At 38.0% G+C, this 12,608-nt stretch overlaps 1 protein-coding gene across 1 annotated transcript in view; it reads left to right on the top strand.

The window, feature by feature from the left end:
• Positions 1 to 12,608, top strand: part of LOC117370123 (arf-GAP with coiled-coil, ANK repeat and PH domain-containing protein 2-like) — a 32,494-nt gene that overhangs the window by 2,515 nt on the left and 17,371 nt on the right. The window contains exons 2-7 of the mRNA XM_033965490.2: positions 6,451 to 6,508; positions 8,658 to 8,777; positions 9,139 to 9,192; positions 10,587 to 10,645; positions 11,129 to 11,312; positions 12,494 to 12,538. Of these exons, the coding sequence (XP_033821381.1) occupies positions 6,451 to 6,508; positions 8,658 to 8,777; positions 9,139 to 9,192; positions 10,587 to 10,645; positions 11,129 to 11,312; positions 12,494 to 12,538 (520 nt within the window). The remainder of the gene's footprint in view (positions 1 to 6,450; positions 6,509 to 8,657; positions 8,778 to 9,138; positions 9,193 to 10,586; positions 10,646 to 11,128; positions 11,313 to 12,493; positions 12,539 to 12,608) is intronic.

Genomic DNA, 12,608 nt, shown 5'->3' with positions numbered 1-12,608 from the left:
CAATGCACTGATCCAGCTTTTTCAGTTTCGATTCCGATTCTGGTACTATGGATTTAAGTATCTGCCCATACCCGATATCAACCAATACCAGTGCAGAGACTGAAAATTGTCTCTAGTAACAACAGAACAATTTTGTATAAATACAAATTGAAACATTATAAGGCTTTCTGGACCAACCACAACCAGTAAATTACATCAATGTATATGTCCAACTAGGATATCTGCTGAACCGATATTTGCAAGCCAATATCCTATCCAGCAACCAGTATCAGATCGATGCATCCCTATATGCCATAAACCATCTGCTTTCTAACTCCTGTAACTGTGTCACTGATGGTAGCATACATCTTCTAGTAATATGAAACAATCTTGTAACATACATTATACTACTATATTATACATACACTATACATTTTTATAAGGTATAGTGATCTAAAACTCAAAAACTATACATACCTAGTTAGTGGTATAGTTTGTTCAAATTTAATCTTGGAAATAATTACAAATAAATAATATAATTGAACATTTATAAACATGTCTGCATTGCACAGTGATTATTATGGGCACTGTATGCTTGAGTTAGTCTTTAATTCCCCCTAATCATCAAAGCCTTCCTATTGAGTTTCCTATTTCACTTGCATTTGCCTTTGTTTTTGCTGACTTCCTGTTGACTCAAAGATGCTAGAGTATTTACAATGGCCATTCGATAAAGCAACAGGCTGGATAAGTATTGTAATGTAAAGTAATGAGCTGATTTGGTGAGGATCACGGCTGCTCCGCACTCGAACAATCACAGGATCTACGTCATCGCGCCCACCCTCACTTTTCCATCCACAATAACAGGCACGGGGGCTGTTTTCATCAACATAGTGGAGAACAGACCATGCCTCCACAAACAAGAACAATTAAACTGTCAGAAAAATATTCAAGTACAAATCTACAAAACCCATATTTAGGAGTTTGTTTAGGAAAGATGCTGAGAGAGATCCTTAATATTTAGAAAAGTGTGTCAAAACTGTTTTATAATGTACACAGACCAGCGTATGACACATACCAAAACATAGTCACAGTCAGTGGCCATAAATTATTGAGCTAGCCCTGGTCTTATAACAACCTTAGCGAGATTCAGTTCAGAGTTGGTTATTCAAAGGCCTGTTACCATAACAAATTTTTAAGTATGGTATATTGGTGAAGAGCATATAGACAATAAATATAATATTCAAAGCTATTATGCCACGATCACCCACACTTAATGAGTCATAGAAGTTATTTATTCAACCCTTTACTGCTCTTCAGAAAAGTACAAAAAATAAAAAGTTCCCCACTAGTACAAAGTAAAAGTACCCACAACAGATATTGACTCCCATAAATAATTGTTTTATCTATCACTTGTTGAACCATAAGTTGATATTGTAATTATCGTGACAGGCCTAGTTACTCAGAGTGTAGTATTTTCAGTGATGGTGTGTCCCCTGCACTGGACCCTATTGTATCAGATTAACCTGTCTAACTGCCTCTGCAGGAGAGTACCAGCCCACTGGAGCTGTGCCAAACCTCACAGCACTGTGTGGATGGCCCTTTTGTTTTGGACTGCACTCAGTGAATCACTTCTGTGCACTAAATGTAGGGGCCTCTGAAACTATAGCTCTTTAAACGACAGGAAGTAGTGACATGTTGGTGCTTAGCTGGCAGTGTAAAAGTTGATGTCTGCCACTACTAAAATAAAACAAGTTTAATGTGGATGTTTTCACAAAGAAACTACAACAACATGAGCGCACATTTTTCAAGGGACACCCGGGCAACCATTGAAGTCTTTTGCTGTTGTCCACCAGAGACTCTTAAATAGACATTATGCTGTCTAATGAAAGCCCCTCAGTCTGAAGGATGGCTCTGCATACAAACTGCACTGCAGCACAGGTTTAAAAGCCTCTGTCGTCAATGACGACCCACTGTCACGCGTTCTCTGGTAGTTGTCAAGCCAGAAAAATTTCATTTTGTGCAGTAATACACCTATGAAGATTTAGTGATGCAAAAATGCCTCATTCATTCACAGATGAATTACAGTAATGATTCAGCAGTTTTTCCGGCTATTTTGTTTACTTTTTTTACATTTAATCCCAAACTATATAAAAACATCCAGAAGAATTCTTGGTATCTTTGTATCATTTCTTTGACCTAAAGCTTGGTCCGTGCACACAGCCTGGTGGTCGTTGGTCAGTTTAATGGGTCTACTCTTTAAAGTGCTGGACTTTGTGAGGAAGAGCAGCAGCCAAACATTTCCTGAGCTCTGCTGAATGTGCCTCTTTTTACTGATGTGGTCGGAGCCTCAGCTTCAGGCCGTACACACTCAGTCCTGCCATGAGTGCTTTATTTAGCTCTGACTTAAGCCTCACACCCAAACACCAGACGGCAGCGCGCTGGTCCTTCTCTCATTTGGACTCTGCTGTTTAGTACGCCACCATTTCCCTTTTATCTTTGTAACAAAGTCACTCATGTAAAAGAGAAACACACTATCTGCTATGATTGTTGTGTGTTTAAAGTAAAGCATGCTGCACTTAAGACCTGCGTGTGCACTGATGCCACAAGATCAGATACAGTTGAATACTTCATAGTGTCTGAAGAACTACTGAAGAGTTTTTTAACCTAAATCTATGCCCTGTTTACAATTACACCTGAGTCCTTACGTACCAGAACTGACATGTTGTGTCCTGTCCCCTGTCCTCCACCCATCAGTATGATGGAGTTGATTGTATGTAAGAGGACACTGCCTGGCACTGTCGTTGGCAGCCTCTGCTGCTTCTTATCTACAACACAACCTGCTTATCATCAGGCCTACCCTGTCACACTTAAGACTGCTGACAGATTAATGTCCAAAGGCAGTAGTAAATGTTGGAGATAATGTTGTTATAATTTGTAAGCTTTAAATAATACCTCTAAAATCTCCCAACACATTTGAACATAAATGTTTTAGCACCTCAGCATTTATGCCACATATGTAGCTGGTATGTGTTTGTTTTATACCTGAGCTAAGAGGATAAGCCACTGTTTGTCTTCCAGTTTGTATTATATTTTTAACTTTGTCAGCTCAAAGTGTTTCCATTGTTGCTTTGAAGTTTTTCAAGCAGCTGATAAAATGATTCTGCAAAATAATTCCAGCATAGCCGTCTGTGTAAGCATAGTCTTAAAATATTGACACATTTATTTTTGGGCCAAAGTGTTGGGTCAATTTACCACAAACCTATAAGAGAGCTGTGTGTTCACATTTGCAGCTATCTCTTTGTATTAAAGTGTTAATATAAAGCTTTGTGTGTATTTTTTTAGGCAGCAGATTAAACAAAACAAAATGTCAGCCTCTGCTGGAGATTTAAGGCCGATACCCGATGTGCTAAAAAAAAAGTCCAAATATCGGCCAACCGATATATCAGTCTATGTCTATTTAAAATTCTCCATCACTGCACTAAAATAATGGAGGGATTGTGTCCACAGTGTTGTTCTGCTCATTATTTATTCTGTGGCTGGATGTCCTCCAAGGTCAGCGCTGGTCCAGGCCCCTCCTTTTCTTTCTCCTGACAGCAGGTCCACAACTTCATACAGAGACACATAAAATGGAAATGGTCAGATTTCTCACTTCCACATCAGTGTTCATGTTTTAAAAGTCATATACATAAATGACAGAACTGACTCTTTATTTAAGCTTTTAACAATGCTGTAATGTTGCATGCTCATAAAAAACGTAAGTCCACTGTTGTCCCCCAGATAATCATAAACTAAATCCTTAACTCTATTTGTCCACTCTGCAGCCTAGCAACTTGTATTGGTTGCATTGTTACCTGAACATATGAAAGAAGGAAGTAGGTATTTATTAGGTACAGATATATTAACTGTTGAACTCAATCTTGTTCCTGGCTCTCACAAACTCTTTGGTGCATCACTATCAGTATCCACATGCATACATTTTTAAAATGTATTTACAGATTTCAACACGTTCTGTTTCTCTTACCAGACATATATTTTTATAGAGTTGTTAAGTAAGTGTGATGTCATTTCCATGTCCATCAGCAGATTAAAAACAGTGAACATATTTACAATTTCCTCCTTTTTCATAGCAATGACATATCTCAGGGATAGCAGTCTTTTAAAACTAACAAGGCTATAAGCATGGATCTATGGTTGTAAGTGTGACAGAAATGTAATGAGAACTAGGCTAGACTAAGCTATCGTTAGCAATGACCAGCAGTTATTGAGTTATACACACTTGTAATTCTGTGTTATGATTATTACTACATTATTTATTTATTTATTTATTTGATACAATTAGTGGTTAAACATAGACATTTGAAAGGTAGTGTCTCTTGTTTGATGAATAAGGAACAAAAACCAAGCTAGAAAATTTCAGGTTGAATCCAGAAGTGACATCATGACGTAAAAACTCTATTAAAGTAACTTGAAATGACAAGGCTAAGATGTTTTAAAAAGCCCAACCAATGTATATCTATTTTTAAACAAATGAATGTTATGTGACTGCTCATTTTCTTGTGTTGTCCACCTGACAGATGCAAAAGTCACTTCAGTTAAGCGTCATAAACTAAAGTCCACTCTTTTATTGCTTTTGACCTCAGCGCTGCCCTCATTATGTACTTATTCTCATAGTTTATTGCTCTGTGTTTTGGCTACTACTAAACTAACCTTAACTTAAACCAACAAAGTAAATCTAGTATTTTCCATTGTGGCTCTTTGGTGAGCCTGGCTGCAGTTGTACAAAGCACAAGCACAGAGCATACTTCCTCAAATTAGACTAATTGCAGCTTTTGTGAAATCAGCAGTTTGGTTTGGCTTTCAGTTCCTCAAGCAATTTTGCTGAATAATAGAGTTTTCCCACCTATGACAACACAGTCCTTTCCCCAAATCCACTTTTTTAAGCAATACATGCTGTTGCAGTAAAGTCATATTTCTGCACTTTTGTGGATAATGTAACAGACAAGGAATTAGTTAAGATACTTTAACCTTAACTGATTTCTGATGGACTGCAAAAGTCTCATCTCAGGATACTTATGTTTGTCATTAGTGCTTTGCCCTAATCCTACTCTGTATTTTAAGACGTTATGATGAAAAATATACACTGATTTGAACAGAGCTGAGTGTAGGTGGTCTGTTGGCAGATGTTGGTAGATGTTGGCAGCTGTGACTGAAGCAAACAGCTGGAGGAGCCTGGCTGCTGTCCCTCCTCTGATGCTGCACTGTGCCACCTGCAACACAAGCTGATCTCTCTGAACTATGAAAACAATGTGCTTCACTCAAGTTTATTTCCGCTCATATTAAAATGAAAAGCTTGTCATTAATGGACTTTTCTATGAATTAGTCAAACACTGCTGCTAGTTTTTTTAGTAGGACAGCACAATTTTGGAAAAGTATTGCGATGACCAGTATATGTTTAAAAAGTATGTTTCTGTTCAGAGTGCATATTGTAACCCACTCTAGGAAAATTGAGATTTGAGATAAGACTCAAATAGGAACGTATAATCTATGAAACCATGGATTTCAGTAGAGACGGACCAATATTTGCCCTTTTTAGCATATCGGTATCGGCCATAAATCCTCATCAGAGGCTGATATTTTGTTTGACCCAACCAGCCGCCTAAATGCATGAAAAATATATATATAAAGCTTCATTTGAACACTTTGGTCTAAAGTGTGTACTGCAAAACTGTGACTACACTGGGCTCTACACAGTTTGTAGTAAAAGAAGGTTGTGGATGAGTGTGTACTAAAATTTTATTTGAGAATTTGGGGGAAATTACCTAAATCAGCTCTACATATCAGCCCAAAAATATTGTCAGATGTCATCAGCCATCGGCTTCTCTTGATTCTAAACAATTGGCATCAGCCATGAAAAAATACATATTGATCTCTAGATTTAGATACTATAAAAAGTATATAAAGAGGATATTCTATTATCTAAATGACTGTAGCCTTTGCCATTTTGACGCAATTTGATATACTGTGCAGCGTTATCGACTATTTACATTTATCAAGATATAAAGTTTGTATCCAGTGGGAAAATGACAAATTTTTTTGCCTTTTAAGTCCCACCTGCTCCTTGGTTTTTTTTTCTTTTTATAACAGATCAAACTGTGATGACAAATATTATATATGTGTGGGGGCTGTGAACATGCGTCGCTGCTGTAGCACATTTGTGTGGGGTGGTGTTTTGTGGAGGAGCGAGCGGTGCTTCGTCATGTTTCAAAGGGCACCGTGCCAGTTCTCATTTCAGCCCCACAGCACTACCCAAAATGGCAGCCTCCTGTTTGGCTGCCTCCCCCTGGCTTCTGTGTGCCAACATGATGCCCTTATATCAGCACCAATGATTTAAATTTTGCGTTTCTGTCCTGATTCGGTACATAAATATTTATTGAATGATGAATTTAACAGGCTTGTGTTCTGCCTCCACAGAGCCACCATAGAGGAAGTGGAGGGGGATGTGTGCGAGCTGGAATCTAAACTGGACAAAGTGAGTACCACCCATGAAAAATGTCATACTTATTGTTTAGTTCTTGAAACAAACTATCCAAGTATTCACAGTGATACCACCTGAGATCACTTTTGCTATAATGTGACATACTGATCTGGAGGTCGACCTGCTTGTCTCCATACAAGCAGGTGATGCCAAGCAGGTAAATACCATACAGTGGAACATTCCAGGCTGCGCATTAACATCTTCACGTAATCAAGCAGGTGGTGAAAAAAGTTACATATTGCACCTTTAAAATATCTTATGACTAGGGACTTTCAGTAAGTCTCTTCATATGGTCAGAAATATACAGCCAAATTTGTACACAAAAGCATCAGTAAAATTTAATGTATTGTAATGTATGTTTGTGAAATTAGTACTAATAAAACATGATGTCTGCCAGCCCTACTGTCTTGTACCTTGTTTTAATATCTTAAGTAACCCAAGACTTGGCCATCAGCGTAATATTAGTACAGTACTATTCCTCCAGTCCTATGAGCTCTGAGTAGCCTGTAGTGAGACAAGGAGTGTGGAAGGTCCCAGTCTATTGTTCTGTTGGGCTCACAGTTACAGGGGCCCCACCTCCATGAGTCAGTCCAGCTTCACTTCCCTTCATGCTCCAGAGGAAGGATCTGTGGAGTGGGCGGACTGCGTGTCGCTCAGAAATGGTTGTGATCATTTCTATGTATGTCACTGCATGTGCTTATGGGTGGAGCTCTTACTCACACGTGCCTAGTTTACATAGGCTTAGAGGAGTTTTGGTTTTAAATATAAAGCGTGGGGAATCAGCATTTCAGTTTTATGCAGCTAAAACCTGGAGCAGTCTACTTTGACCATGTCTAAATCCAGGCTCAAACGGTTCTGTTTAGCTGTGCATATGACTGACTTTTATTCTGCACTCTTTTCTTGTAATGCTAATTTTATGAGGATTATTTATGTTTTGATTTGATTGTATTGTGATTTTAATGTCTTTCTTATTCTGTAAAGAACTTTGAATTTGTGTATGAATTGTGCTATACAAATACACTTGCCTTGCCTAAAGCAGAGACACAGCTAGATTACACATTTAAAATCATGATCATTAATAGTCTTATGTGAGCTATAAGCAGAAATGTTATCCACTAAGACAGACACTATAAGAATGGCCATCTGTTCCCTATAGGCTTAAGACTATTGGACTCCTGTTGTGATGACACAGTGAGACAGTGCTATACAAATTATACAGATAAACTATATTTCTGTGTTTGTATGTCTAGTGATTGTAGTTTTTTGTGTTAAAAAAGGGGTTAAAAGCTTAAATTTTTACATGTGGTCTTTAACGATGCACTAACCTTTCTGGAACCACCTTCTTTTTTCCATGGAGATATCATTGCTTTATCTGGAATGTTCCACAATGTGTTGTAACATTTGTCTATCACCATGGAGACAAGTAAATGGTAAATGGTCACATTATATAGCGCTTTTCCACCTTCAAGCCACTCGGAGCTCTTTACATCAAAGAACCACTGACTCATTCACACACACACACACACATTCATACATCAGTGTACGCAGACACTGGGGGTGAGGTGGGTTAAGTGTCTTGCCCAAGGACACAATGGCAGCATTCATCTGTGAAAGCTAGAATTGCACTGCCAACTTATGGGGCAGTGGATCTGACCGCTCGACCAATGATGTTCATGTCAAGAGTCGGATTCAAACCACCAACCTTCAGATGAGTGGACAAGTGGCACTCTCGGCACCAAGTTTTAGGGTGAATTTGGAAGGTAGAGTTATTTTTCAGCCACTATTACACCAGTGACTGAATAAAGTAAAAGTAATAGTTCTATTAATAGAAGTTTAAATAAAATGTCAGGCGAAACAATAACATCTCCATAGTGTTGGACCCCCACCACTGACAGTTCACACTGACATATTTTTGTCAAAGAATGAAAAGCGAAAACATAAAGACTTCATAGCCTGGAATAATCTTTTCTCCAAATGCATCAGCAACACTGATAAGAAACTATGTGTAATTAAAGAAACTGAGTGAGCTTATCATGACCTACTGTTGGTTATCTCGGAATAAAGGTTTCTTATACAATACAGTTAAAATGTATTTATTTAGACTTTTATTCCTTGTCCTCACTATCTTTTATCTCTTTGACAGCTGGTGAAGTTGTGCATTGGGATGATCGATGCTGGGAAAGCCTACAATGCAGCCAACAAGCAGTTTGTAAATGGAATCCGGGAACTGGCCCAGCAGTCCACTAAAGATGAGGTCATTGAGGTAAGCGAGCCAGCCAGTAAAACAAGATAGTTTCATGCATCAAATTTGGGCTCCTCATGTGGCTTTTACAAAATGGTGTCTTGCATGCAACATTTGGCACATTTTCATCTGCAAACATATTGTATTTGATTATTTTACTTTTACTCTAAACCCCATGAGTTCTGTCCCCTTATTTTATTGTATTTATTTTTTGTTTAAATTATGCATGACAAAGAACAACTTCCTGTTTGTCCTGTGTATTGACTGCTTCTTTCTGTAGTGTTGAACAGCTAATACATTGTTTACTGAGTTTAATAATGAATGGACCTGATTGTTGTTGTTGCTTTGTTCTCTATTTCATCGCTGTGTTTTCTCTCCACAGTCGAGCCTCACAAAGTTCGCAGAGAGTCTTCAAGAGATGATCAACTATCACACGGTATTAAACAACAACAATGTACTGACAGCTGAGTTCGTAACTAAAGTCAGCTGGATGGACAGATTATTCATTTACTTTTAAAATATTTATTTTATGAACAGCATATAAACCAGACACCTGTCCTGAGTACTACATACACAATATCTTATCCTCCTGCTGTGTCATTTAGCCCTGGCCTGTCTCTTCTTTTCCTTGAGCCAGGCCTTTAGTAGCAGACTATAGCATGCTCAGTTGTCACGGTGGGAGATGTATAGAATAATTAATAATATCACAGTTGTTGTTTTTCAAAATTAGAATATGGATTACATTTTTTATAAATGTATTAAGAGACAGAAACCTCTAATGTAATCTCCCAAACACACGTATACTATAAAGTCATATTTCTGCCCTTTGTGGTTCACATTTTGGTCCATTCACATTTTGTGCTAGACTTGAACCTCAACCAAGACATTTACAGGCCTGTTTTGGCACATTCCTGATGCACGGTTAAAATATCTTCGGTTATTGTAAACGTTTTCTGCAATATTGCCCACCCCTACACAGTTGCCACTTGATGTTTGTGTGACCATACCATTTAAAAAATAAGACAATAGGATCCTCTACTCTTTTCCTCTTTCATATCCTCAAAGATTCTCATCGAAAGCTTCAAGACATTTCTCTGCTTAATATTAGAAATTCAGGCTTAGTCTAATTGTGTTTTCAGTGTGTGTAAAATGTTAAAGCCTCTGCAAATGGTTCTCTGAGGTATTGTTCTTTATCCCCAGTTTGTGAATGTGGTCACAGATTGACAGTAAGATACACAGAAGATGCTTTTCCAAGGCAAAGTTAATTTCAAAGAATCGCAGATTGTGTACATCCATGCATTATATCTGAAAATAAAACATCATAGTCAAATATTTGACTAGCTCTAGTGCTCCAGTGTGTTACTAGTGCAGAGCTGGCCCAAGACTGACTCAGCTCTGGTCCCATCAGCTGACTGTCAGCTCAGTGTCTGTCCACACACGATGCCCTCAGAGACTGTGTCGGTCTGTGGTGGGGTCTTTGTATCACTGAGCTGATTGTCCCCACAGACCCCTAACACTAAGGTCCTTTGCAAATGAAGCACAAGGGGACAGCCCTTTGCAGATTTCTCCTTTGAGGAAAGTCTGAAGGTTAATGAGGCTGTGACTCACAGCCAAGAATAAGCAGGTCACGTCATAACCAAACTGACGACTTTAAGAGGGGGTTTCACTAAAACACTGGGTTTTTGGGAATTTACATCTTTAATTGCAGCCTGTAATGTTAGCAAAAAAACTGTAAACGAAAGGGCCAAGTGCTAACTATAAGATCACTGTTTTTTTAATTGTTTTTTTTTTTTTTTTTATGAATGACTAACAATGTTTATGTCTTTACAGATTTTATTTGATCAGGCCCAAAGATCGATCAAGACTCAGCTTCAAACCTTTGTGAAAGAGTGAGTAAACAAAATGTGTCATTGAGTCGGTAAACACTTTGAGGGCATCTGCTCTGATCCTTTTAGAGATTAACACTTTGGCTTTTGGCACAAACAAACTGCATCATTAATCAGCAATCACTGTTCCCTACAGCACTGTGAAATCACCTTTATTCACATCAACTCACAAAAGTCTGATAAGTAGACTGATAGATGGGACACTGATAAATATTCTGAAACTCAAATAAGGCAAATGACATGTATTGTGTTCAAGTTATAATATAGATAGGCTTATAGTTATTCCAACACCATTATATTTATGATACCCTGCTTCAGTACAGAACCACCACAGCAGTTACATCCCACAGTGATTTCTCCTTATGACCCCTGAATGTTACCATCAGCCAAACGCTACAGTGACTAAAGACAACTATGTGCACTGGATGAAGCAGGATGTGATATGGCCAACTGGTAACTTTAAAAAATGTATCTCTTTTTTGTTAGTGACCTTCGTAAATTTAAAGACGCCAAAAAGCAGTTTGATAAGGTGAGCGAAGAGAAGGAGGCAGCGCTCATCAAGAATGCCCAGGCCCCACGTAATAAGCAGCACGAGGTGGAGGAAGCCACTAATATCCTTACTGCCACACGCAAGTGCTTCAGACACATCGTCCTCGACTATGTCCTACAGGTACAACATTTATCTGAGTCACACTGCTCTGTTTGACCTTATTATGGGACAACAGCTCGCTGAGTCATGCTTAGAGTACTGAGTCAACTGCACCCTGGTGAATGAGCCACAGCTGTTCTGGGTCTCTGATATTTTTAAATAATATTTAGTGTAGCAATGCTCATGATGAGTTTTAGCTGATTGATGCCTGAATACAAAAAACAATGTTGTCATTTGAATTACTCAGCTTACCCCTTGCACCAAAGTCATCTACACCCACATAAACCAGTGATCTTGCATACAAAGAATAAGAAGGCTGAGAAATTATTTCAAGTTGTGTCTTGGCTGACTTAGAAGAAATCCATAAGCTCTGCTGCTGGCACAGCACATTTCAGCAACCTTAAAGATTTGGGGTTTTCTGTCAGCAGTTTTGTCTTCACTTGTGTTCTGCTCCACATTATCCCTGCTCTTGTGGTATTTCCACTCATTATACACAATCTGGGCTAAGACGTGGAATGTCAATGAAAAGGGTTTTGAGACAGTACCTGTTTAACGATAAAAGTGTATATCTGTTTTACCTGGCAATGGTGTGTATTTGACTTAATATTTACAAAAATGTTGTTTTCAATCACTAAATCGTTTAAGATGATACTTAGTATTTGATATAAATACAGAAAACGTTATAAAAGCATGTATGACCATAATAGCACAGAAATTAGAACTTGGCCAATGCGTCTTGTGAAAATCTCAACCACAAGCAATTAAATTTGCTGACCACAGCGGATATAAAAGATTTTCTTAGTTGCATGCTGACCTATACTTAAATACTTGTTAAAAATTCTTTCTGCATGAAATAATATAATATACTATAATATTCCTTCTCATAAGCTCAAGTATTAAACAGGACAGTATCATTGAGAATATGTAAAACATAATGTGAGAGCTTTGAGCAACAGAATATGTGATAGAGAGCTCCCTCTGGTGACTGTACTGGGAAGTGTCATTCAGCAGTACATGGTGGTTCTATCTAAAGCCTTTCATTTGACCTTTTCTACTTTTAGGTCAATGACTTTTGTGTACTGTAGTCCCTCCCCCTAGAGTCTTACTTTTATATGTGGCTGGTATTGAAATACATCTCAAAGTGTCTTTTTACATATTCCATTGTGTTTCTTCTTTGTTTTTTGTTTTTTTTCTAATTTTAGATCAACGTGCTACAGTCCAAAAGAAGATCAGAAATCCTTAAATCGGTAACTATTATAATCTGTTTTGTAATATCTAAAATGTATTCTCCCAATAACCACATTGGCTTTTGTTTGT

This window comes from Periophthalmus magnuspinnatus, chromosome 4 (genome assembly GCF_009829125.3).
Source record: "Periophthalmus magnuspinnatus isolate fPerMag1 chromosome 4, fPerMag1.2.pri, whole genome shotgun sequence".
Lineage (NCBI taxonomy): Eukaryota > Metazoa > Chordata > Actinopteri > Gobiiformes > Gobiidae > Periophthalmus > Periophthalmus magnuspinnatus.
This window is presented reverse-complemented; position numbering and strand designations above follow the sequence as displayed.